Source organism: Acomys minous (genome assembly GCF_964271855.1).
Source record: "Acomys minous genome assembly, chromosome: 3".
NCBI classification, from domain to species: Eukaryota; Metazoa; Chordata; class Mammalia; order Rodentia; family Muridae; genus Acomys; species Acomys minous.
The window spans coordinates 7,000,829-7,027,153 of NC_140485.1; the positions used below are offsets into that span (position 1 = coordinate 7,000,829).

General features: G+C 44.6%; 1 protein-coding gene across 11 annotated transcripts in view; it reads left to right on the plus strand.

The window, feature by feature from the left end:
- KIF16B (kinesin family member 16B) overlaps nucleotides 1–26,325 on the plus strand; it is a 266,440-nt gene that overhangs the window by 177,380 nt on the left and 62,735 nt on the right. For 4 of the 11 annotated variants that reach the window (XM_084774700.1, XM_084774695.1, XM_084774698.1 and 1 more), the window contains one exon: nucleotides 696–7,398. The exons of 2 other annotated variants lie outside the window; for them this stretch is intronic. In XM_084774700.1, the coding sequence (XP_084630826.1) occupies nucleotides 696–2,762 (2,067 nt within the window). In that variant the 3' untranslated portion in view covers nucleotides 2,763–7,398. Of the gene's footprint in view, nucleotides 1–695; nucleotides 7,399–12,455; nucleotides 12,579–19,794; nucleotides 19,837–26,325 lie in introns of those variants that run through there. 5 more of the 11 variants (XM_084774701.1, XM_084774703.1, XM_084774705.1 and 2 more) reach the window with 2 other exon arrangements.

Genomic DNA, 26,325 nt, shown 5'->3' on the forward strand with positions numbered 1-26,325 from the left:
TGTCTGCTGCCCATCACTGAACAGGGAGCAAAAGGGTGGTGTTTGTAGTTTTCTGACTCACTTGGACCACATCCACTTCTTCTGTCAGTCAGTCAGCCAGTAATGACATCAGCCTCCTCTGGACATGCTTTTCCTCACGGGTACCTCCGGCAGAGGAAGAAACTGCCTTATATTTCTTTGTTTCCATGGCACGTGACAAAGCCTAGGCATGCAGCATGCTTTCCTTCATGAAGGCAATGGTATTCTAATTAGGGAGAACATGTTTAAAGACTCGCATGACATAAACCATAAAACAGAGCAGTGTGACCCGGGTGAGCATGCTTGCACATATGGTTGTGCAGCTCACTGTGACATCTTTCCTAAACATTGAGTCAGAAGTTTGGGGATGTGCTTCAGAGAAAACGCAGTCATAGACCAAGAAGTGGATAGTGTGGATTGATCCCACACAGCGTCTCTCTATCAAAAACACCCAGTGATTTGTTGGACTTTTTCACATGAAAATTGATGTACTACTATATGTGAATCAATCATCTGTTCTTAAATCGTATATCAATCAACACAAATTAATTATGCTTTCTATCTCACCTCTCAATCTACACCAATGAAACCAATGGCTATGACACTCACCATGTGCAAAAGAATCCCAGAGACTCATAGCACACCCCCATTTAAACCTCTTTTGACATTCTAAACAGAAAAGGCAGCCTGGCTCTGCACGGTGTGTTATTCCACTTCTGCCCAAAGATGCCACTGATTCTTCCAGTGTCCTTAGAGAAGAGACTGAGGTGTGTCTGAGCAGCCACTGGAGCCATCCCACGTCACAGAGTACCTCACTGCCCACAACTCCCTCCATGGCCCCCCAAGAGAGAATGATTGGGTCCTCAGGGCCTGAGGTGCTGAAGAATATTGGTGACAGCTCTGGCCACCTTGAACCACCTCCCGCAATCACTTTCCTTAACAGAAGGAACACTAGAGGTGGCCAGAATTCTCAGGGCCAATCAGGAAATGGCAGTGGGCTGATAACTCAGGAAGAGAAACAAAGCTGGGGAATCGAGTCCAGCTGGACATTGCTGCAACACATGTCCCAGCAAGTGCCAGTAAACAGAGGAAGCCAGCAAGCGACGCAAAGCAGGGTGCTATGCTTTGTTCTCTCTGAAAGCATTTCTCAAAAGGAGCATCCCACTGGCAGCTCTCCTCAGAGCACATCAGCTTCCACATTGTGTGGTGAGCCACAAAACGAGAAAGAGGCAGATGCTGAAAACACTAGCTTTCTAGCTCCGCTAGTCGGTATCAGGGCAGAAGCAAAGAAGCGACTGGGATATTTTTACCACAAATTCTCAGACCTGTATAAAGACACCAGTGACCACCTGATACAGGCTGGGACAAAGGTAATGAGCCAAGCCAAGCAAGCTGGGAATGTGTGTGACCCAGGCAGGCTGGCCTCCCATGCGACAACCTTCATTAGAGCTCTGCCATTATTGGAGCACCTGCCCTTGAGGTCACTCATGGCCTCGTCAGGTCCTCCTCTTCTTCCTGAGACTCAGATTGGCAGCTTCAGCAGGGAAGATAGAGGGAGCCCAAGGCCATCCAAGAGCACAGCACCGTACACAGCCTTGGCCTTCACATCTACAGGCTCACCAAATTCCTGGCCAAATTCAGTTTTCTGTCTTGATTATGAAGATCCCCGGAAGATCACTGCATTTAAGCAGACCCTTGTATCATTCCCAGAGCAAATGTTGAGGCTTCAAGAATACCCTCTTGCGGACCTCCTTGAGCACGTGACGTGTTCCCTGCCGGAGCCTGTGGACATAGTGAAGGCAGTCAAAGGCATTTATTGGCTTGCAGTTGCTAACTGGGCCCAGCCTGATCCGCAGGCTGCATGCTTGTTCCTGCTGCCTTCAGCCCTGTATGCTCTAGTCCTGCTGGATAAGTGCCCAGGCTCCATGGGCATCTTCCATGTTCTCTCTCTGTCCGCACTGCAGGAGATTCAGGTCGGCTTTGGTGGGCAGAGCATTCGATTACTGGGCTCCACCCAGGACCACCTGCTTACTGTGCTCACTTACAACAAAAGCCTCTCTCAACAGCTCTGCCAGGACCTCCTGAGTGTGCTCATGGCTGGGCCTGAAGCTGCCACCTACACAAGTCACCCTTTGCTCCAGCAGGATCTGGTTCAGCTCTCTCTTGATTTGAAAGTAGAAATCCCTGTTTTAGCTTTGGCAAATGGAGTTCAATTGTCATCCAGTTTCCAGACAACCTTGGTGGATATGGTCTACTTTCTTCATGGCAATATGGAGGCCAGCGTCCCTTCTCTGGCTGAAGTTCAGTTACTGCTCTACACCACAGTCAGACTGGAGAGTGAGGCCGCTGGTGCTCCCTGCCAGTCATTCATCCTTCTGAACACGCACATGGCACTCTTGAGGGAGGATCGCGTGTTTTACCCCTACACTGGCTCTCTAAACACACTTCCTCCCCGTGGGCGATTTGATGTGCTCAGGTGCCAAGCTCTGAGTGAATTCAGATGTGTCATTGTTCCAGAGAAGGACAATGTATCAACAGTAGAGCTGGTCTTCTTAAGGAAACATGGATTTCCCTTGAACTCAGGAAGTGGTCTATCTGAGCAGTGTCAGGCTGCCTCAAGCGCCCAGATGCTTACCCCACTGTGTCCTCAGGATGGGCAGAATCGGGCACTTGATGTCTGGAAACTCACTTTCAATTCCCAGGATGAGGCTCGTTGGCTGATCTCGTACTTGACAAGACTCTAGGGAAAAGACTTGAAGATGCAGGGCACTTTCTTTTAGGTCTTTAATGAAATGAAAATAGTCAAGAAAATATGAATAACTCACTGGAGTTAATCAAATGGGAATGAAGCAGGACTCTAAAATTGAAAGTGTAAATATTTTGAATAAAGCAAAGTGAAAATAGCTGATAGCAGAGAACTGGAAAAATATCTGTATTGCCACCTGCTTCATTGTCTTGAAACTTGGATTGTAAATTTGGATCTACCCAATTATCGGTAAAGTGATGAAAGCATTCTGACTGCTTGGCTTAGTGTCTGTTTATGGTGTGGTGGCTTGGAATCTGGTGGTGCCTGCTGGCATCCGGTGGACTAATTTGTGCTGACTGGAAAGGTGCCCAATCTGGCAGTGACCTTCATCGACACTCCATGCCGGCCAAGAGTAGCACAGCTGTGCAGCTGAGCACATCGCTGCTTCCTATAACTTCCCCAGCCCATCTCCCACAAGTGCCTTTTACCACAGTCTTCTTCTTTCACTGAACTTTTGTATTTTTATCCTGGAAGGGCTCTTTGTCTTGTTGTGACATTTTTATGGCGTATCTCTGCTGTCCTGTCAAATATATGGTTGCCTTGGGTGACATTCAGCACACGGCTCGGTCTTCCATCCTTCCTGCCCCCTGACTAGCCATGACTCAGGCCCTCTAAGCCTGAGGTGAGTTGGCAACTATCCACCCTTGCTTCACTCTTCACTTACTTCCGTGTGCCAATCCTGTGAGCAGTGAGAAAACACATTTTGAGTTAATGTATGCCATCCAGTTACTCTGCCATTGCTCTCCTTTCTCTTGGATGCACATCCACTAAATTCCAGAGTCTCAGAAGTGGGGGACCAATGCCTCTTTTCTCTGTTTACGCACCTTCCTCTCTGAGCTGGACACAGACTCAGCACACTGTGTGCAGTGTGAGTGAGTCCTAGATTTCATTAAACCACTCATTGTAGCTTTGGCCTGGACGGGCCTTTTTGTTCTGGTCACATTTTTGTCTGATGTACAGTATAAATGTGAGCCTTTTATTTCTGTCACTGGCTGGTGATAGGGATGAAGTCAAAACCTAACCCACCCAGAAACTTACCATCTGCTTCTCATTGGAATTGCCAGGAGAGAGGACAAGCTATTCAAGTGTCTCTACATTTTCATCTGTTTTCCTCTGTTGAGATTCTGGGAAAATGAACAGCAAAACACAGAATTGGAGAATGTGTTGTGACCTAGCAACTTTGTTTTCTGTGGACCAATGCCAGGCTTACTGTTCTCAACAAAATCGACTTTTCTTATTTGGAGATGGAGTGTGCTTTTGTTACTTCCAAAACACCCCTCTCCTGAGAGACACACACCTCATTGCCTTATACCAAAAGGCTTTTAAATATATAAAGAGCATTGTGAAAATTACTACCACTGATTTGTCCTGACTTTAGCTATAGGTCACCATCTATCTTGGGGGAAAAATCCTGAAATGTACATTATACTCTTCTAATGGCTTATCGATGTTATTTCTTCTAATTTTCACTTTTCAGCTAATATAATTTGCATTACTTTTTTCTTAAATAGCCCCATCACTCTTTTGTTTTACACACACACACACACACACACACGTATATTTGATTGAACAAACAGATTACCAGTCATGAAGAACTGAGAATAAAATTGAAGACGCTGGCAGAGGGATGTGATGGCCAAGAATCAGCAGCAATACAACAGTGATCTGTCAGTTTAACAAAGGCCGTCTACCTCAAACAGCCAGACTTCCGTAGTTCTACCATGGTACACATAATAGCCTTTAGGGTTCTTCTTATTTGAGGTATCTATTGCTACACCAAGAACCATGACAAAAAAGCAAGTTAGGGAGAAAAGAGTTTATTCAGCTTGTACTTCCAGATATATGATAGTCCATCAATGGAGGAAGTCAGGACAGGACCTCAGGCGGGGCCGGGAGCATGGAGGAGGTGGGAGCTGATGCAGGAGCTGTGGAGGAGTGCTGCTCAATGGCTTTCTTCACGTGGCTGCTCAGCCTGCCTTCATGGAGAACCCAGGGATGGCTCCACCCACCGTGGGCTGGGCCCTCCCGCATTGATCAGTAATTGAGGAAAAGCCCTTCAGCTGGCTCTCACAGAAGCATTTCCTCAGCTGAGGCTCCCTCCACTCTAATGACTCTAGCTTGTGTCAGGTTGACACACAAAACCAGTAAGAACAGGCTTGGTTTTTTCCCCTATGTGGAACATGCAACAAATATAAACATTACATAAAATCATGTTATTTTTTGTCATGTTGTGAGTATGCTGTATGGTTCAAATAGCCTGAAATGGTAACACTGTTCTGTTCAGATCTCACCAAATAATGGACTCACCTTCCACAAGTCTTACCTGAAATCATACTTGTCACATCTCTCACCTATGCACACTTTGTACCTTGCAATAAAATATGGTCTGTGGGAGGGAGAGTTTGATTGCTATGCTCTGTACAATAGGAACCAAGATTGATGTAATTACTCTAGAAGCCTGTAGAGTCGACTTGCTCCGTTGTCTCCCCTGGCTCCCTCTTTCAGGAGTTCCCAGCCTCTGACATCTCCTCCTATGTTGGAGCCGGTGCGAGAATGCAGCCAAGGCAACCGCTCAGTTGTAGGGAGTTTCTGAGTAAGGTTTATACATAGGTGGTGCTCTGGCATTTCGAGTATTGGAGTAGAGGCCTAAACACCTGAATTGTGGAACTCACTGACATATTCTAGACAATACCTCTTTGAGGACTTAAAAGGGTAATTTCATCTGAATGTGATTAAAACTCAACTTGCTCACAACTGCCTGTTTGAGATTTGTACTTGGCAGAGGGAATTTATTTAGATTTTGTTGAAAAACATCTTGAAACAGTTTGTTTTTAAAGTTTGAGCTCTTAGAGAACATCCATCTTTCCCTTTGGATGTGCTTAAGTCTCTCTCATTCTTTCTTTTTCAGATGCCATATATGATAAATATATGTGAACCTCTTTTATTAATGGTTCGTTGATGGCCAAGCTGTCTTGTTGGATTGCCTAGTTTCTAGTGAGGTCATTTTGTTAATGTAATTACACCGTCTACAGAACGTAGCTTAGGCATCTTCATTCTTCAGAATGTTTGTTGTTTAAAAATGTTCTCTGTTCACCCACTGTTGCCAAGTATCAAACAGCTCTTGGAGTTTCCATGGTAGAGGAAATTCAAAAAGCTTTATTTGTTTCTGCTTATTTGCAAGCTGGTGGAAGTGTCCCAGCTGAAGCCTACAGATCCATCTGAGCTAGGCTCATGTGCCATACATGCCTGGTTTTGAGATCTGCACTACAGAAGCAGTCACCCTCATGAGGGTGACTGACAGCCATGCTGCCCTCTAGTGGTATTGCCTCCTTAGCACTCAGAAGTAGTCTCCATCTTCAGTGTGCCTAGTCAAAGCACTATCTGCCATGGACAAAGCAAGGATATTCTGCAGCCTGCGTGATATCACAGCCTTCAAGTGTGAGGTTCGCTCTCTCTACCACCTCTGAATTTTCATGCAACAGTTTTCAGCCCTTCCTCCCTTCTTGCAGGACAGCTTCTAAGCTGCTGCCGTCCAGTCTGTTGAGGACACACCTTTGTCATTTTTGAAAGCTCCTTTGTAAGGAAGGTAACCAAATGCTCTAGTTGATTAAGAGGAGCTAGTTTCTATGTCATTACTCTGGCACTGGTTTGGTTAAAGCTCTCTATTACTAAAGTAGATTACACTGGTAACTAAAGTTCCATCTACCCTGTGCACCATGGCTTTCAAAAATGTAGAATTGTTGAAATGGTGCTCCTGGAAAGGAGAATTTATCCTCATTTTTTATTTCACATTTGGTGATTTGAACCAAAATATGAGTGCAGGTCACATGGCTTAGCAAAATCTGAATGAGCTGTGTCTCATAGCCTTTATAGATAGCGTGGTATTAAGACAAGGTCCCTCCCTGGCCTAGGGAGGCTTCCAGAGTGAACGCAAACCTGCCTTGGCCATTTGTCATGCTCCTGCTCTCTGCCTGCTCACACTTGTTATTCCCAGATTTTAACAAGCTGCCTCAGTTTCAACACTGAGGCCGACTGGTGTCTGCCGGGGGCTCCGCTCCTGCAGTCGCCAGGGCATAACAAGGCCTGACAAGGTGACTGGCGTGCAGTCGCTCCAACGAGAACTACCACCCTGGCATGGGTAGAAGTTAGAATTATCTGCTCTGCTGGGAAGGGAGACAGGAAAACTGGTAATTTTGATTTAAATTAGAACAGGCTTTAATCTGCTTTTTAGAGAGAAAAAACAAAGGTGATCTGCCTGTATTTTTTAACCAAAGCTTAGTTACAGTCTCCAGGAGATTAGATGATGGTTCTTAGGGCTGACCTTGTCTTGATCAAGCGTGAACTGAATTTAAGCATCTCCTACATAATTGGTAATTAGGAGAATGCTGATGATTCCCTGTAGAAACAGGCCGTTCAGTGCCCTCGCATAGCCTCCAGTGAGCTGGGTAGACACAGTGCCATTTCCTGTTCACTTCCTCAGTATGCTTCTTTTGAAGAAAGAAAAATTTGGATAGGAAGACAAATTTTTGTCTTTTCCATGAGAATCTGACTACAATGTTTCAGGCACTTTTTTTTTTTAATTTTATTGTCTCATGCTGACCACAAGTTCTCTCCCTCCGTCCTCACCCACTTCTCCCTCCCCAGCCGCTCCTCTTGCCTCTCCCTTCAGAAAGGACGATCCTCCCAGGCGTGTTAACCAAATATGGCACAGCAAGTTGCAGTAAGCTTAGGCACATCCCCTCATATTAAGCCTAAATAGAGAACACAGCAGAAGGGCAAGGGTCCCAAAAATCAGGCAAAAGAGACCAAAGCATCCCCTCCTCCTCCTGTTAAGAGTTCCACAAAACACCAAGCTACACAATATATATGTATATACAAATACATATATACATGTGGATGGCGTAGATTAGACCTATTCAGGCTCCTCGGTTGTCAGTTCAGTCTCAGGGAACCCCTGTGAGGCAAGGTTTGTTGATTCTGTGGGTTTTCTTATGGTGTCCATGACCCCTTTGGCTCCTACAGTCTTTCCTCTCCTTCTTAAGCAGGAATCCCAGAACTTACCTAATGTTCAGCTGGGGGTCTGTGTGTCTGTTTCCATCAGCTGCTTGATGAAGTCTCTCTGATGACAGTTGGGCTAAGTGTCCATCTATGAGTATAGCAGGATATCATTAGGAGTCATTTCACTTTTTGCCAGTCCTGTTTGGTTCTCCCCTAGGTCTCTGGGCCATCTAGCCTCTGGTTTCTGGTCCAGGCAGTATCACAGCTGGGATCCCTCTTGTGGCAGGGGTCTCAAGCTGGACCAGTCAGTGGTTAGCCACTCCCACAATTTCTGCCAGCACATCATGCTGGCAGGACAAACCGTAGGTCAGAGGTTTTGTGGCTGGGTTGGTGTCCCAAGCCCTCCCTTGCCTGGTTGTAGGAAATGGCTGGTTCAGGATCTGGATCCCCCATCACTAGGAGGCCTACCTAGCTAGGGTCACCCTCATAGATTCCCGGGAGTTTCTGTTGCTCCCCAATTCCAGTTGTGTCTCCTAGTATTCTCTCCCTCCATCCCTTCCCCACCTGACCCGTCTTGTTCCAGTACCTCAGTCCACCACAATATCTGTTTTATTTCCCTTTCCCCGGGAGAGCCATGCAGTCCACACCCTTGATCCCTCCTTGTTACTTAACCTTTCTGGTTTAGGCACAATTATTTTACAACTATTATGTGCACACACAAGGTACTATTTCATTGAAAACAAAATATTCTGTTTAATTTTTAAAGATAATATCTCTTATCCATAAACATGTAATCTCTGTTACTAATTATGTACCTGTCGTTGGCTTTTTATTTCTAAACGTAACCACACCACAGTACATTTTAGGGTTCTTGTTACATTTTACATACTTACCCAGAGTGGATTTGCTGCTTTCTAATAGATAGATGGCCACTGTATCCTCTACCTCCTATGCTGGTGGATCACTAGCTTCCCTGTTGAGTCTAACAGTCTTGACCACTGCAGAGAAAGTGACTGATTCCAAAATAAACAACATCATGATACTTCAACGTACTGATAACTGTGTGATGCAGAGTGATTCCACATATATTCCTATGTCTTGGTATTCAGAATACAGCCACATACAAATCTAGAGCACATTTATGAGACATTATGTTTATTTTTTTTCTGTCCAAGACCAACATATTTTAGGAGAATGTTAAGGAGCTTTCACAACTGTATCTGAGAATTGTACATTTCTCATGGAACTGACTTCATAAAGTAATTTTAAAAAAAATTACCCTGAGGCAATGACTTGGTGGAAAGATGTTCATTTTTTATTTTTCTCTATATATTATGCATTTGCTCAGACATCTTCAGACACCTGCCTTATTCACTTCTGACAAGATCAGGTACATTCAGGGGGCGGGGGTATGTTGTAATTTATTTCCATATGCTCATTAATAATGTTTCATATGAAATCAGTGCGATTGACACTGTACCCAAGTAAACTGCAGTCAGGGATGATAGTAGTATCCTGGCAGTGTTTCTCATCTCCAGCATGCTGAGAAATGGGGAGAGGAATAGGAGTCTTGCCAGCCCAGCGTCTGCGGTGCTTCACTGCCTCATCCTGGTTGGTCAGTCATGCTTGTATGAGTGTCAGAAACCACTGATCATGGCGCACATACAGGTGGGGGTGTGGAAGGCTGCCTGGCTGAGAGCTTTCTGTTGCTGTGACAAAACACCGTGACCAAAAGTGGCCTGCAGAGGAAAGAGTTCATTTCATTTTAAAACTTGTAGTCCATTACTCAAGGAATTCAGGGTATGAATCTAGAGGCAGAAGCCATGGAGGAGTGCCGCTTGCTGGCTTCTTCACTGGGCCTTGATCAGTGTGCTTTCTTATAGCACCTAGGACCATCAGCTCAGCGGTAGCATTGCCAACAGTGAGCTGGGCCCTCCCATAGCAATCATCAATGAGGAAAATACACCAGAGGCTTGCCCACAGGCCCAATATGCTTGGGGCACTTTCTTCATTAAGATTCCTGGAGAGGTGACTGAGAGGGTAAGAGCACTGGCTGCTGTTCCAGAGGTCCCGAGTTCAGTTCCCAGCAACCATATGGTGGCTCACAACCATCTATAATGAAATCTGGTGCCCTCTTCTGGTGTGCAAGTGTACATGCAGGCAGAACACTGTATATGTAATAAATACATAAATCTTAAAAAAAAAAAAATTCCTTCTTCCCAGATGACCTTAGCTTGTGTCAAGCTGACAGGATAACTAGCCAGCACAGTGTTCTGGGTGGATCTGAGTCAGGTAGGTACTTAGGATTCAGCTGATCTTCAGAACGCACCCCACTCCACCCATACACCTAGGAACACGGTCAAGCACCAGGCAGATGGGTTTGTTTCATATTGTTTGTTTCTTTTAGTTTCTCTTAGAGGGTGTCTAACCCAAGCCTCAAGCTACCTGCTTGCGCTCGGAATTTATTTCACAACTGCATCCTTAGATAGAAAAAGCCTAAGTTGTCGTCGGCTAGCCTGTGCAGCCAGACTGCAGGTGGCAGGTCTGTCTCATTTTGAAACCTAAGTCGGAAAGGAGAATGCTAAGTGTTACAGTAAAGTAAGTGGGGCCTCAAGCCCCGTGACAGCAGGGTTAGAGTTGCTAGTTACTGCTTGGAATTCCACAACAGTCGTTCCTGTTGCCAAGTTGTGACCAGCACAGGCATTTCTCAGCCCACAGCTCACGGCCCTCACATAGGACGAACATGATCCTAAAACAGCATTTTGGGTCTGTAGAAGAGACAGCATTCCTTTCCTTAGAAAGTTTAAGTACTGTATGCGACGGAGACGGATAAAGGGAAAGAAAGCAGGAGCCTCACAGCCAAATACTCACATATGTAAATGAAAACTATTGTTTATCGCTAAGCATGTTTTTATAAATAGATCAACTAAATTCTTTTTTTCCCCCTCTTTTCCTCTTTAAATTGATAAACAGGTAATATATATCAGGGAAGGTCTGTGTTTAAATTAACTCGGGCACGGGTTGTCAGCGAGTCAGCGTGATTGGTAGAGCTTATACTGAAAAGCACCACACACCTGTAATCCCAGCCCTGGGGAGGCAGAGGCAGGCAGATCTCTACGAGCTCGAGGCCAGCCTGCTCTACAGAGTGAGTCCAGAACAATCAAGGCTACACAGAGAAACCCTGTCTCCCGGGGGGGGGGGGGGGGGGGAGTGTTTATTGAAAAACACCTCTAAGCATTTCCATTTGGGTTTTTGGGAACCACGACAGCTAATTAGATATGCTGTGTGGCGGACAGTGCTTCCTGCTCCGGGGGACCAACCACCAGAGAAAAGTCATGATGCTGTCAAAAGGCATTGGTAACGTCACACACTGCCGAACATTGGCTCTGTCAGCTAGACTAGAAGGTACAACCAGAAATTGTCCATCTCTGTGACACACAGGGATCTGAGTTGTTACTCAGGCAGCCAGATAAGGCCAAACCTCTGAGTACCTGCCTCGACCCCAGGTCCCTTTCTCCCTGGCAGAACTGACATGTATTGCCCACTTGTTTCTTTTTAGTCAAAAAAAAAAAAAAAAAAAAAATTTTATTGCATATTTATGGAATTTCCAACACCTTAACTGAATTCATGATGTACTCATTAGTCCCATTTATTTTTGATAGATGGCCTCACTTTAAGATTTAATATCATAATAACATATTAGTGTGAAGTTCATACCCTGGGTTATCAGCCCCTTGCTTCATAGAATAAGTTTGCCCTATAGTCTGCTTCTCATTTGATTAGTAAGGTTTATAACCATTAGCCCCTCGAGGGGATATCATGAAGACTGATAGAAATAGTGTATAGAAAAACTGGGCAGTAAACCTACAGTGTATGGTAGGTTCTGCAAATGTTAACTTTACGTGTGATTCTAATTAACTATTTTTTTTTTACTGCTACTACTTCAAAAACATATTGTCTTCAGTTTTCTAAAGCCCTGGGTTAATGTAAATTATGATTGTTCAGAGATTTCTTCCTGTTTATACTCAAGAACTCATTTTGAAAATTGAAAGTTTTATGCTGCCATCTTCCTCTGACCCCTCTGGCTTCCTCCCACCCAGAACATAAATACTTGTCAGCCAAGTTAATTGTCAATCACATGGAGCCTAAAGAAGAGACTTGGAATGTCTTAATTGTGGTTTGCATAGATTGCCACACTACAGTGACTTCATTATAAAAGTGGCTCACTGTTAAAGATGAATTGAATTTGAACAAAATCTCTAGTTTTTACAGGAGTCAGGTATGTAAAGGAAAAAATAAGTTTAGTTGATAAAGACTTTTGAAAAAAAACTGATTTTAAGTTACAAAGTGTAATCTGTCCCTGTTTTCACTTGATTCTATAAATTAGAAGGAACTTCAAAGGCATGCAACATTTTGAAGTGTTTTTTCCCTAACGTTCTGGACTGGTAGACCTATAGACATGGCCTTTTGTTGTGAGAGAGGCTTAGCATGTCTTTTTCAAAGGAAACCATCATTTCTCTAAATAAACTCTTCTAGTTTGATGCTCTTTTCTCTTCTGCGCAAGCAGGGCATTCGCCACAGCACAGTGATGTTACATTCTCTCTGTCCCCCTTGTTCGGTGTGCTTTTGATAGCGGATGTACTCTCGCCCTTTGGGAGCAAATCCAGACGCCCTGAGGGACCCCATTAAGATCAGCATTCCCCGCTATGTCCTGTGTGGCCAAGGGAAGGATGAGCACTTCGAGTTTGAAGTCAAGGTAAGTGCTCCTGCGCTATCCTTCTAGAGCGGAGGCTGAAGACCGTGCTGCTTCCTCTGAGCTTTTGGAAGAGAATAAGACGTTAGTTGAGAATGTTATTTTGTAAGACACTGGTCATTTATTTCTTTAATCCAGTCTGTGAAACTCTAGACTGTGGCAGATGGTGGGGAAGTGACCTGCAAAGATAGGAGCACGTCAGGAGGCAAAAGGACACCACTCTGCCGGTGAGGCAGTGGCTGCGTACCAGCCAAGGTCCCAGCAATTTTCCTCATTTCAACTCCAGAAAGTTAACATTCAGTCATTGCATACATGTCCTTGAGAGCGCACCCTCTCACGACAGGGCAAAACAAAACACTTGACACCCCACCCATGGGCTTTGGCTTAGATTTTCTTATCTACAAAAGCAGTAACAACATCTATGTTATAGGACTATTATTTTGTGTGAAGTCTTGTGTCAGGTGGCTATTATGTAATCAACAATATATTGCTGTCATCATTACTGCTCTCTGTGTGTGCATGTGTATGTGTGTATGTGCATTCTATTAATTAGAAGCTTTCTTAACCTGTTTCAAGTATTGTTTTATATATGACTTTTGAGAAAGATATTAGCTTTCCAAAATAATGACTTCATCTTATTTTTAAAATTTATTTCCATTGACTCATAACACTTAGTTAAATGTTGCTGGCTGCTTTTCCCTCCTCCACAGTGAATTAACGATTAATCACATTTCTTTATTCAAGGATGGGCAAGGATATTAATGTAATGAAGTCCTCTGCGGTGTTGGTGTGTCAGTGCATCAGGGTGGCCTTGAACGTAGTTGGGTTCAGATCAACACTGACTGGGAATCAGGTCATTGAGTTCTATGGACTTGGATTCTGTAGCAGTTTGCTTAGTAGCTCAGTTTCTGGCCCTTGGCAAAATGAGGATAACCAGCACTCAGTGTCTCCAGCGGTCATTACATTAGAGGGGCGCGATGTCCAGAGACTAGATGATGGTGAAGGAGCTCTGTGCAAAGGCTCAAGCCTGGGACTCCTGAAGGAGGAAGCAGGTGGGGAGGAGGGAGGAGGAGCCTCGGCACCTGCCCAGACCCTGGTGCAGCACAGCCCCTCTGCTCTGGGGCGTTCCCTCCTACCTGGCACACATATTTCAGTCTTCTCAGAGAAACAATATAAATTATTTCTTACCAATCAAGTGTTTAGATGCTTATTTCTACATACTGAGTTTTTCTTTACACACGAATAAATAAATAAATATATAAAAGTGGGCCATGATTTATATATTTAAGATTCAGGTTGAAAAGGTATGGTGCCAGCACAGTGGTGGTTTTTAGCTTTCCTGATTGGCTTCATCTAGTGTTGTACTAAAGTGCTAAAATATGGCTTTGTTCTTCTGCTTCTCACGACCCTTGCACCAATAGTCCCCAATTCCTACTCAGATCCATAGTATTTGTTAGACTATATCCTGTTTACTTTTTTAACATGTGTAATGTCATTCACATACACAAAGATAACTTCAAGGCTGTTTGTATTATTTTCGTCTTTTGGATTCTGATGTTGCTTTCCCTGGCCCAAGTGTAGGAGTTGCAGAAGTGAGACACACTGCTTTTAGTTGGTCCATGTGTGCATTACTGATGAGCACATTGATGGAGGTTAGCTATTTATTGATTCAATGTTACAAAACTTGAGTAAAGATGACTACTTTTTAAATAACTGGGTCACTTTAGATAGAACTTAGCAATAGAGAGTAAGTAGCCCAGTTAGTATGCAGATGTGGCCAAAACTATGACGATACCACAGAAAGTTAGAGAAACCAAAAGCGACCACCAGGGACTTCTCAGGATCTGTACTTTGCATCAATACCTGAAATTCAAATTCCATGAGGTCTTCTTTCTTTCTTTCTTTCTTTCTTTCTTTCCTTCCTTCTCTCTTTCTTTCTTTCTTTCTTTCTTTCTTTCTTTCTTTCTTTCTTTCTTTCTTTCTTTCTTTCTTTCTTTCTTTCTCTTTTTGAGCATATGAAGACCAGTCCTTGAATCCAGCAGTAGTAGGCACAGCAGGACTGGGCTGCTCATGCTGGCTTGCTCGGGGGATTACTGTCCTCCCTTACGAAAGGTCTTGTGGTGCCTTCACCTGCACTCTGATGGGGACACAGCTGCAAAGGCATCAGGACCTGCTACCAGAAAGAAACATCTATGATCCTGCTGCCCCTCTTTAACCAAAGCAAGAACAGACAAGCTGCAGACGAGGGCTGAGCTACCAGAGTGGCTCTAGGTGGGTCCCTTCCTATCTGTTGCACTTCATCTGGGGACTTTGTAACCTTTATCTGTTTCATGTGGAAAATAAAACCCCTCCAGCAGGGTTGCTGTAAGGAGTAGATGCCCTTGCATTATACCCCGCTTCAGTGTCTGGTGCTTCTTAAGTGCTATGTGAATTTGTTATTAAATTTAAATAAAAACAGACAGGCTCAGGGGATGCCTGGGATGCTGTTTTTAGAGCCCTTCAGTGACTCTTCATGTGCAACTTGTCCTTATGAGGCTTGGGCCATGATTATTTTCTTTTTGGTTGGGTGTTTCCTATAGTGTCCTGATATATGAAGAAAACTCACAGAAAATAAGCCCACAGTTGCCACACTGGAACGTAACCTCAGATACTTCACACTTGTCCCTAAAATCTCTGCTGACAATTTTTATTGGGAGCTTTTTAATAATTCTGTGGGTGCCTATGAGAGAAAAATAATGTAAATACCATTCCAAGTTTTGAAAAATGATTTTGAGTTTTTCTTTATAAAACCTTACATTGAAGGTCTTATTACTATTTGAAAGGTTTTCAAAGTTCTTAACTTTTTCTATAAGTTATTTGAATATGTCATGCATATGCCATATTACCTCGTATAGTCTCATATGTCTCTGATGATACTGTGCTACTATTAAATTATCTTGGTGAGCCAAGTGGCTTTAAGAAGTCAAAGGTTATTAATTTGATTTTGATAAAAACAATTCCCTTTAGTTTTGGGCTTTTATAAGAAAAATTTGGTGTTTGTATACATAGATAATTTTTTAATTGCTGATTCTTTTTCAAAGTTTGTTTTCATTTCCAACTCTATGTCCCTGTGATATTCAAGGCCTACTGGGACTCATGTGCATGACAAGCTTGTTCAAGGCCTACTGGGACTCATGTGCATGACTAGCTTGCAAGGGCTTGATCCCTCTGCCATGGGCCTTGTTAAAAATTGTCACTGGCCATTTCACTTAGAGACTTAAAAGATATGGCAGTACCCAAGGCCCATCCATTGCGAGTCTCAGTGTGAATGCCTAAGAATTGTGTCCCATCCACCAAGTGAAAAATAAACACATCCAGTGCAGGTGATAAGATAGCATATGTGTTTAATGTGTGTGAATGCTGGAGCGATGTAAGGCGTGGCTCCTAGCATTCTCCTCCTGCCTTCCTTTACCCTTTGCTGAGTAGGATTTGATAGTCCTTTAAAATCCATTGGCTTCCCTGGAGTCACTGTAAAGTGAGGTAGTGAAGAGCATGCTGGGATACAGTGAAGATTAGCGGATACCCAGATGCTTCTCATCTCAACGCCTATGTGTCCCGAGGAAGTTTCCAGCATTGGTCTTTAAAATGAGAATAGAGCTTTTCATTAAACCAGAGTTGATTTAACTCAGAAGAACTATTTTATACATGCTTTATTTGGGAGGACCAAACCAAGTGTTTGTGGGAAAGCTCTGAGAATCAGTAACTAGATATGTTTGGGTTTTGGTCTCATTTGTCTACTTGAGATCACTTTGTGGCAGCTTCACATACATGAAGGCAGAAGTGCAAGCTGTGGAAGGCTCCATGAAGCACATCGCCTTCTGGGTCTGGCTGCTTTGACAGGGCTTCCTTTTGGAACTTCAGCCCAAGAGGTAGTAGTAGCCAGGGGCTCTTTTGGTGAGAAGCAGCTCCCTGTGTGAGCATAGTTGGTTTGTGCACTCTCTCTGTGTCTCCATCTCTCTCCACCTCTGTTTCTCTCTCTCTCTCTCTCTCTCTCTCTCTCTCTCTCTCTCTCTCTCTCTCTCTCTCACACACACACACACACACACACACACACACACACACACACATTGATGCTTGATTTCCTGTGCTTTGCTGAGAGCATATGAAGTTGTCCTTTCCGTGACAGGCCCCACGCTCATTACTAACCTTTGGAGGGCCCTGCCTGGGAACGCAGAGTCAAAGGGTTTGTTGTGTTTCATTGAAGTTACCCTTTTAAGGAGACCTAAAAGTGTATCCTCTTGAGGATGGAACCTCAGACACATAGATGTTCTCTGGCCGCCAGGTGTCACAGAGAGGCAGAAGGCTGAAGGCGGGCTAGCCTGCCTTCTCTCTGAGTGGAATGTCACCTGCTGGTCAGGAATATGTGTCTGTAAGAGCCCTGCTTGCCCCAAATCACAGCTGCCTTGGTAATGCCACTCCCTAGACTACTGCTGTCACCCCAAAACTTTTTCAAAGGTTTTCAGTGATTGAGCAGGAATCAATCCCCTTGAGTCATGCTTGCCATTTTCAGTTGGCTAGGATCAGAGTAGGTAAAATTTAATTTTAAAATTATATTTCAGCATGATATGAAACACCAGCCAGGGAAATCTGTGGGTAAGGCTAACAGAGAGTGTCATACTCATTTGTCATAGAAATAATGACATTTTAAAGTCCGTGTACTCTGATGTACATGTCAAACACAGTAGTATAAAGAAATGAGCTGATGCTAGTTTATGTTTGATCATTGTTTCCTGAGTTCCTGCTCCTCTAACAAGGTAACCCTTTAAGACGGCGTCTCACTTGTTTCTGGAAAGGCCCTCAGCAGTACTGCCCATGCTCCCCACCCGCCATGCACAGCCTGGGTCCACTCTGCTGCCGTGCCACAACTTAGTCAGGTGTTTCCCAGATGCCATTATCCCTTTGAATTCTGGTCTCCGGGAGGTTTCAACTTCTTAGACCTTGTTGGTCTTAGACAGACCTGAGTCTCCAGGCCCCACATGTACCTGACTGCTAACAATCATCCAGTGGGATACGTCAGCAGTAGCATAGCATTGTGAAGCCAAGAGCCCCTGGGGTGGTGAAAATCCCTTTGTGCTCTTGTGTTTCCAGCTTGACTCTTGAGTGTCCTTTATGAACAGCACCCCACAGGTTCCCCAAACCCTGTTTGCTTGTACGGGGTCCCTTTGCTAGTCCTCACAGTGCAGCTGCCTTGCTCTTCATCATTCAGGGAGTGTGCAAGAGTGGAGCCTCTTGTGTTAAATCCAAGTGTGAAGTATCTCACACTTCAGCAGTTCTGCCTTCTAGTGCGTGAACACACAAGTGCCCTGGTGTTGGGCAGTCTGCAGCAGCTAGAACTTAGCTTCATTTTATTTAGGCTCTTGTTCTCACAGAAATGCATGTCTAGGCTCACTGCCCAGCCTTCCCACATGGTCCCAGGACATAGGGTCTCCAGCTCTCTGCCGCCGGAAGCCCTTGCTCTCATCTCCAACCCCCTCCTGCTTTGTTCTCATCTACTCTGAAGAGGTTCCTGACAACTTGGGCAACCTCTCACTGTCCAGCATTGCACAGACCCTGCCATTCTCGCACAGATGCACCTCATCCCTTTTGACCAGCTCTTTCCTCTGCTTGCACTTAACATACAATGTCTAGGCCTCTCCGGTTAGCTGATTCTTTTTATTTGTTTACAAAAAAAAAAAAAAAATAGCTACCATAGAAGCAATCTCCTCTGTTGCCCAAAGTCCTGCATCATTCCGTTCTGTGGTGGCTTGACTGGAGATGAGAGGCAGCGATAGGGACCAATGGCCAATGGTAAGCATGATGTCTACAAAGTTTCCTAGCACGACTATGTAGACCATCAGCGCCTTAAGAGGCCTGCATCCCACTTCTGATGTATGTGTGAGAGCCTCACGCTGTCCCACCACTATGCTTAACCCTTCTTGTGAGCATCATCCGTCCACACTGCCGAATGTTCTTAATTAATGAGGGTGACTCCGTGTTCCCTGTTGCTACTTACCCCCTACCTCCCCCCCATGCCCGTTTGCGTCTCAGTATGCCACTGAGTTTGTAGCTCCTCACGAAAAAGGCAAGCTAAAATTTATCCCAAGATCTTCAGTGCCCCCAACCATTTTGCTAGACATTTCTACAAATGCAGAGAACTTTCCAAAGTGAGGGAATTTGTTGTATTACATAAGGTAATCATAAGTGAGTGGCCTAAGGCCATGCAGCTGGTGAGCAGGCCCAGGTCCCATATGCCTCATAGTATCTAAATCGAGGAAACCTCACTGATTTCTGTCCTTGTTTTAATACATTTTCTAAATGTCAGTAATTCCTGCACTTTTTAGAAGTTGAGAACATAGTTTAGTATCGTCTTAGACATAATAGCCATTTCTAAATCCTTGCTACCTTACATAATTTGTTAACACACACACACACACACACACACACACACACACACACACACACACACACTTAAACTTTTTGTTTTGAATTCTGACCAAGTCTTGCATGCTTTGTAAAGTGGGGTTCCTCTCAAAGCTCTAACAAATCTCGAGGATTTGATGATTGGCAGACCTGACAGGAATCCCAAGGAGATGCCCAACAAATGAGCAGTTTAGGAGTTGTGGTGATTATAGACAGTTTCAGTCAGAACTAATGCTCTCTTTCTGGCAGAACAAAAACGAGAGCCATTCCAGTCTATTAGAAAGACCACACACACACACTCTTGTCTTTTAGGCGTACTTGTTCCCAACATGACAGAATATAAATGCTCAGACTGAGTGCTGCGCTGGCATCTGGGCCTATGTTTATTAGGAATATGATAGATTATCTCCCTCTGTGTGCATTAGAAGAGCCGGGACAAATGGACTCTGCTGCACGTGTGCCCAGCTATCCAGAGCCAAGACCCAGTGTGGGTGCTGCTTGACAGCAGAAGTAGTGGCAAAGGAAGTTACATCGGCCTGAAAGAGTCACATTCACCCCTTGATTCTGTTTCCTTAAATACTGCCTTGGCTCCTTAAGAATTTTTTTCTTACACTGAAAAAAAGAATATATATGAAAGAATATATATATATATATATCTCGAAACAAGCAAGCAAACAAAGACAAAAACAAACAAAAGCCATTGTTTTCCTTTCCCAGGTTTTATTACAGATCAACTAATGTTTTGTGTTGCCTCCACTTGAGTCCCTGTGTTTGTTGACAGAAAGTAAACAGGCAAGGAACGGATTAAAAGAAGCGAGAGTGAGTCCCAGGCACCTCAGAGCAGCGGCCACATCCTCAGAGGTCTGTCCCGAATGTCACTCTCACCAAGTGTTCCTCTTAAGGAAATGTCCGTTTCCACGTTTCTTACTTTTACAGCTTTAAGGACTTTCTCTCTTCCTAGAGTAGCTGTTGGGTGAGTCAGATGCACTGCGCACTGCCCATGGGAACCTCACAGGAGTCCAAGAGGCCTTCCTTCAGCAGCACACAGTGTCTTTCTTTTGTTAATTAAAACTTGTTTCATGAAATACCTTTTGATCTTGATTTTTCCCTCCCCCAACTCTTTCTAAATCCTCCCCTCTTCCTTGCACACCCAATTTTATGTTCTTTCTCTATTTCAAAACAACCTTTTTTTTTTCAAAAAAAGTAAAACAAACAAAAGATTAATAAGATGAAAAATCAAAACAAAACAAAATGAAAAAGCCCACATAAAAACTATTCCTGGGCATGGGGCCTTCCCCGAGGTGTAGCTGATATACCCATGCACTCCATTGAAGAAAACATTTTCCCTTTACCAGCAAGTATCGATGCAAAGAGCTTCTTGGTTAGGGTGGGGCCCCGTCTAACTGGAACCTATGCAGGTCTGGATCACTCTGCCACAGTCTCTGTGAGTTCATATGCACATCAGTCCTGTTGTGTCTGAAAGGTACTGTTTCCCTGAAGTGTCCTTCAGCTCTGGCTCTTTCCATCTTTCTTCCTCTTCTGTAGAGCTGCTTGAGCCTTGAAGGGAAGGGTTTGGTGAAGACACCTCACTTAGGACTGAGTGAGGAGCAGCTGTGTCTGAGGCCCACGTGTTGTGCTCTGGACCGCACGATATTCTCCTCCTTTCGTGGGTGTCTCACGAGTCCAGGTTACCGCTGAAAAAGTTGAGGCCTCAAAGAATTGTGCTGATGTTATGCAACTAGTCAAGTCACTAGGCTGAAGCTGTGAGCGAGTATGCTCATCCTTAGCCTTTCCTCTTCCATTCTCCGATGGTGGCCGTAGCTCACATTCCTCACTGTGCCCCTCAGAAGTTAGTAAACGTAAAGGGAATAGTGCTGGGCTGTCACCTTTGCCCTCTGCTGTGCATTTAAAGTGGAGTGATTGCCCCGTTTGTCACCTGTGCTTATCAAGTGCTAGAAGAGCCTTTGTCAGGAATAACCCTGAGTGTGAATCCCAGGGACGTCATACATTCCATCAAATTTACCTTCAGCCCACCATATAAGGCAAGTATACTAAAGTAAGAAGTATTATCTCCTATTTTGAAGATGCTGACATTGAGCCATTAAGCAGTTAGTTATTCATCGTTAAGGCTGGGTTTGTGCCAGCTAGAAAGTCCCGTTTGCTTTTGGGCCACTTGATAGCCATGTAGAATATGGGTGTTAATCCAGCATAGCGCCCTTGGGTCACTTTCATGGTCCCACAGATTCACACCACGCTCAGGTCTCTGGGACACTGTCTGTACAGAAGGGCCTCCTGACTTGTGGAGAATATGGAAGCAGAAGCATCTAAACGTTGCCAGGGACTCTGATTTAGGAGCCTCCATTCTCCACGCTCCGTGTTCGTCTTCCCCAGGGCAGCAGCACACTGCGTCCTCAGCATAGCATGGCCTTTGCACTGCTTCCCAGCTTCCCCTCCTGCAGTGACTGTTCCCCTCACCAAGTCAAGACATGCAGCTCCTGGCCACCGCCTTGGCTTTTATTTCCAAGCTGGTACTCAGTGCCAAGGACTCTGAAAATTAAGTAAATCCACTCTTCTTAGGCCATTTAGAGATTGCCTTTGGAGTCTTCCTGTGTCATACCCACCTGCTCTGATCCCAACCCCCAAGTCACTTATTTATGTGGCCTTACTGGATGAGTGCAGTATTCTCAGGGAACAACATATGACAGGTGACATTTTCTTGCTTTACTTTATGATTCTCTGACCCCTTCCTTATCTCCCCAAAGCCTGCTTACCAAAAACTCTGCACAGTCGATTTGCTGCTAACTCAGAAAAGGACAAAGATGCAGGCCATTCTACTGCCTTCAGAGAGAGAAGGAACTAGGAAATATAATCAAAATGTAACTTATTGGAATTAAGTTTATTAGTGTATTACTAATACCTCTGTGTATTAGTGAAGAAATTACTATTCCCCATTATTCACTTTCTACTTAAAAGATATTTATGAGGTTTTTGTAGTGTACACAAACGTATACACCTTCCTCCCTGGGTGCATTAAGGAACTGATGTACAGAGAAGGCGGAAAGGATTCACCCTGCAGCAGTCAAGTGTGGGAAAGGAGCATGCACAGAAATAGAGCAACAGAGGTGCAAGGCTCGGGGAAGGCAGTGAGAAAGATGTCAGGGTAGGCTCGCGTTGTTATTCCTTTGAGAGGGGTGAGTGGATTTGACGGACGGAGGAAGAGGAAAGGTGCTCTAGGCAGTAGGAACGCTGGTCTTTGATAAGCACAAGTGACATAGTGGCTATAGAGTATAATAGAGTTTGAAGTTATCTTTAGAGAGATACTCGAGTAAGAATGGCAAATACCGAAGGCAGAGGGGGTTTGAAGGCTTGGGGCTGAGTATCAGCTGGATCATTTTGAGAGACACTGGAAGGATGCTGTGGGAATTAATGTTGTGTGACTTCGGTCATTCTTGATGATCACAAAAAAGTGATTGTTGCAGGCTGAAATTCCAGAATATTTGAGATGCTCATCACAGAAAAATGTAATTTGAAAAGATTCCCAAAGTGGAGTGATGGTGCCAAGCTGCAATGGCCTGTATTTCATTCTAGCTATAAACAGAGAAAGGAGACAGCATGGGCTCTGTGATATGCGGAGTGATTCTGATGGGTCCCACCGTTAGGCTGAGGGACAGAGAAACTTGGAGGTGCTGCTCTGTGGGGTCAGGAAAACTCAAGTCTAGCTCTGGCCTCCAGGGTGAGGATCTTGTAAAGAAGAGACCGGTAGATTCAGCATCTTCAGGCCATTTATACCCACTGGACATCAGCACACATTAGTCTTTGGTCCTTTCCGACAGATCTGGTGATGTTGGAGGTAGATATGGATGAAGAAGAATGGAGAAGCAACTGTGCTCAATGCAGCCTATTCCTGTGCTTACCGGGGTGTTGGCCTGAGCTAGTACTCTTGGCTAGTTCTTTTTGCAGCAGTTGTCTGAAGAGATTTTAATTAAACCTCATGCACCGATGTGTATCTCTGTACAGATCCATACTTTCAGAATATATTTCATGTTTTACATAAGACATTGAGCCTAAGTAGTGAATTAGATTCTGTCATCTTGGGAATGTGAGACCTTTGTGAATTTATTATTTTCTGTCTTCAGCTTAAAATAGTTAATAGCACCTAACTTTTTTTTTTTTTTGTAATGTTCTGGGAATGGAACCCAGGGCCTTGCACATGCCGCGTAAGTGATCTACTGCTGAGCTACATCCCCAACACTTACAAGTACACATACGAGTGCCTAGCAGAGAGAAAAATTACGGACTGGATAGACAATGTGATTGTTTATTTCCTCATAAAGTATACCACTCACTAAGTATCCTTATCACGTACTATATCACACCAACATACGTAGTAATGTAAAGAGAATGCTATAAAAAATAAATATAAATCAGGTTCCCATAGCTTCTTCCCATACTGCATGGGCCCTCTGGACCAGAACCTTAGAAAGTGTTCCAGCCTCATGTTCTATGGTATGAGATGTTGACGAAGCCCTGTGCATTAGTGTTTCCTGCTGTGCATGTCCACACATTGGGGGGTGTTGAAGGTCTTCATGGGGGTATTTAAGAGTTATGTTCAATGCGTATGTTAAGGATCCCTTCAAATATCCACTTAAGTGGGGGCTAGTTAGAGGCTCTTTCTTTGGATGACAAGCTGTTTATGCTGTTCCTCAAACAGATGGTTGAACACCAGCAAATGTTACTGGTGACATATCTTAAAATCGACAGTCCCTAACCCAGCAAAATATGTATATAAGCTAAACTTGTGGGAAGCACTCCGTTGAAAATTGTTTATTTGTAAGTACAGTCCATCTCATGGCATGTTTATGGTGTTTAGGTTGCACTTAATCATTTTACAGCGCAGGAAAGATGGATCTGTGTCAGCAGAGCCATTCAGAGAGAGAGGAGCAATGAATGTGCACCTCAGAAGTCTGCCTTGCCTTGTCAGCACTAAGGAGATGATTGACTGCTTATGTCTGACGTATCTGTTCTGCGCATCTGCTGTCCCTCCCCTCATGAACAAGCTCCTGTGCTATGCCCAGTTTTAATTTAGAGCTAATTTGGACATCAAGTTGTATTTTGCATTTCTGTACTTTTCCCCTAAATTTTGCATGAGATAGCCTCCAGCCCTCAGCATAGTGTCTTTCCATCAGAGAGAAGGCTTTGACTGTGTCCCAGCAGAGATGTCACTCAATGCCATACAGTGTCACCCAGGGCCTTCCTTTTTTCTCAAATTGCTAATGAGTGTCATTCCACATCATCATTGTTTCCACCTTGTTTACATGTCTCTAGACAAAGCAAGGCTTAAATAAATGAGATGGGAAACAGGACCCTTTCCTGTCCTTGTCTGTAACCTCCACTCAAATAAAAATAGCATGGAATTTGTAAAGAAATTTAAAATCTCTATATGCCTCCCTATCACCTTGTGTTAGAACTCTACAGAAAATGCACCATATTTTCAGTGTAGTTATTATAAAAGGGCCTGCTATTGTGATTATCCAGAGAAATCTGCGTGAGCTCCAGTCATCAGAGCAGGGCAACTGCAGCCCGTGGTGCCCCTGGTCTCTCTTCCCACGGCTCTGCAGGGCCGGAGAGCTCAGCCAGTTTGAAAGTCTGTTGCTCAGAATGTGCCAATGTGATTTTTACTGTTAACCCCTCCCTCCACTGCCACCCATTTTGTTACTGTTCCCTGAGAGGGTGTGTTGTGCATGCAGGGCAAGCTCTCCATTCCTGCTGAATCTGAGCTCTAGTAACATTTCTGCTGTGTGAAGGATCTTGGACTCACCAGATAACACGCACATAGACAGATCCCTCTGGTACCTCTATGACCTCATTAAGCCCAGTGTGACTATGAAGACAGCTAAGCATGGTCCTTACCACACTAGCCCAGCTCTTTCCCCCGCCCCCACCCTCCCACCTGCACACTGTGGGAACACACTGCCACCATTATAAGCACTAAGGTCTAACTCCAGAAAAGCGAAGAATGTGTAACTGAATGTGTTGGAGTGTAACCTTAGGGAAGGACTTAGAGCTTCCTCTTGTCCTTCCCCTGGCCTCTGCCCAGCGACACTGTGGCTGTCACAGTGCTTACTGTATGCGGTTAGAGGGGTTGGGATCCTTTAGGAAGGCACTATCCCAGGACTGCTGTGAGAGGGAGAGTGACCCCCAAAGTCATGCTCTGACATTCCTTTCACCCCAGAGCTCAAGCAGTGGTTAGGTGTTAAGCTGTGAAAGCCACAGAGGAAAATGAACCTTAGGCTCAGTGCCCAGTTCCCCTCACCCTAATCTTATGTGATCTTTTTAATGGACTTTTCTCCCTGGAGAAATTTCAGTATATATATTGAGCATAAGAGAATATTAAGACAAGTGTGTCTTGGGCCTTGGTCTTCCAGCTGGTCTTCAGGATGCCTTCTATTTGTCACATGCTCTTCTAACCCATAGAGGAAAAGAATAGCTTTCCTGGAACTCACATTTTATCGGGAAATAAAAACCAAAACTAACTATATGCCATATTTGTTCGTTTTGCTAATTACAAAAAAAAAAAAAGGAAAAAATATGTCAAGGAAGGGATGCAGTCTTAGATAGGATATGGCAGGCATCACTAATAGTGTGGCTTTTGAGCAGACTTGAAGGAAACAAGGTAATTAACTATTCATATGAGTGTTTGGAGAGCAAACATTTCTAAAAGAGAACAAAGCATACACTCCCTGGGGCCACACCTGCAGGGTACAGGTCATACATGGTGTGCTCTGGGTCCCTGGGGCCACACCTGCAGGGTACAGGTCTTATATGGTCTGCTCTGGGTCCCTGGGGCCACATCTGCAGGGTACAGGTCATACATGGTGTGCTCTGGGTCCCTGGGGCCACACCTGCAGGGTCCAGGTCTTATATGGTCTACTCTGGGTCCCTGAGGCCACACCTGCAGGGTCCAGGTCTTATATGGTCTACTCTGGGTCCCTGAGGCCACACCTGCAGGGTACAGGTCTTATATGATCTGCTCTGGGTCCCTGAGGCCACACCTGCAGGGTCCAGGTCTTATATGGTCTGCTCTGGGTCCCTGGGGCCACACCTGCAGGGTACAGGTCTTATATGGTCTGCTCTGGGTCCCTGGGGCCACATCTGCAGGGTACAGGTCATACATGGTGTGCTCTGGGTCCCTGGGGCCACATCTGCAGGGTCCAGGTCTTATATGGTCTGCTCTGGGTCCCTGGGGCCACATCTGCAGGGTACAGGTCATACATGGTGTGCTCTGGGTCCCTGGGGCCACACCTGCAGGGTC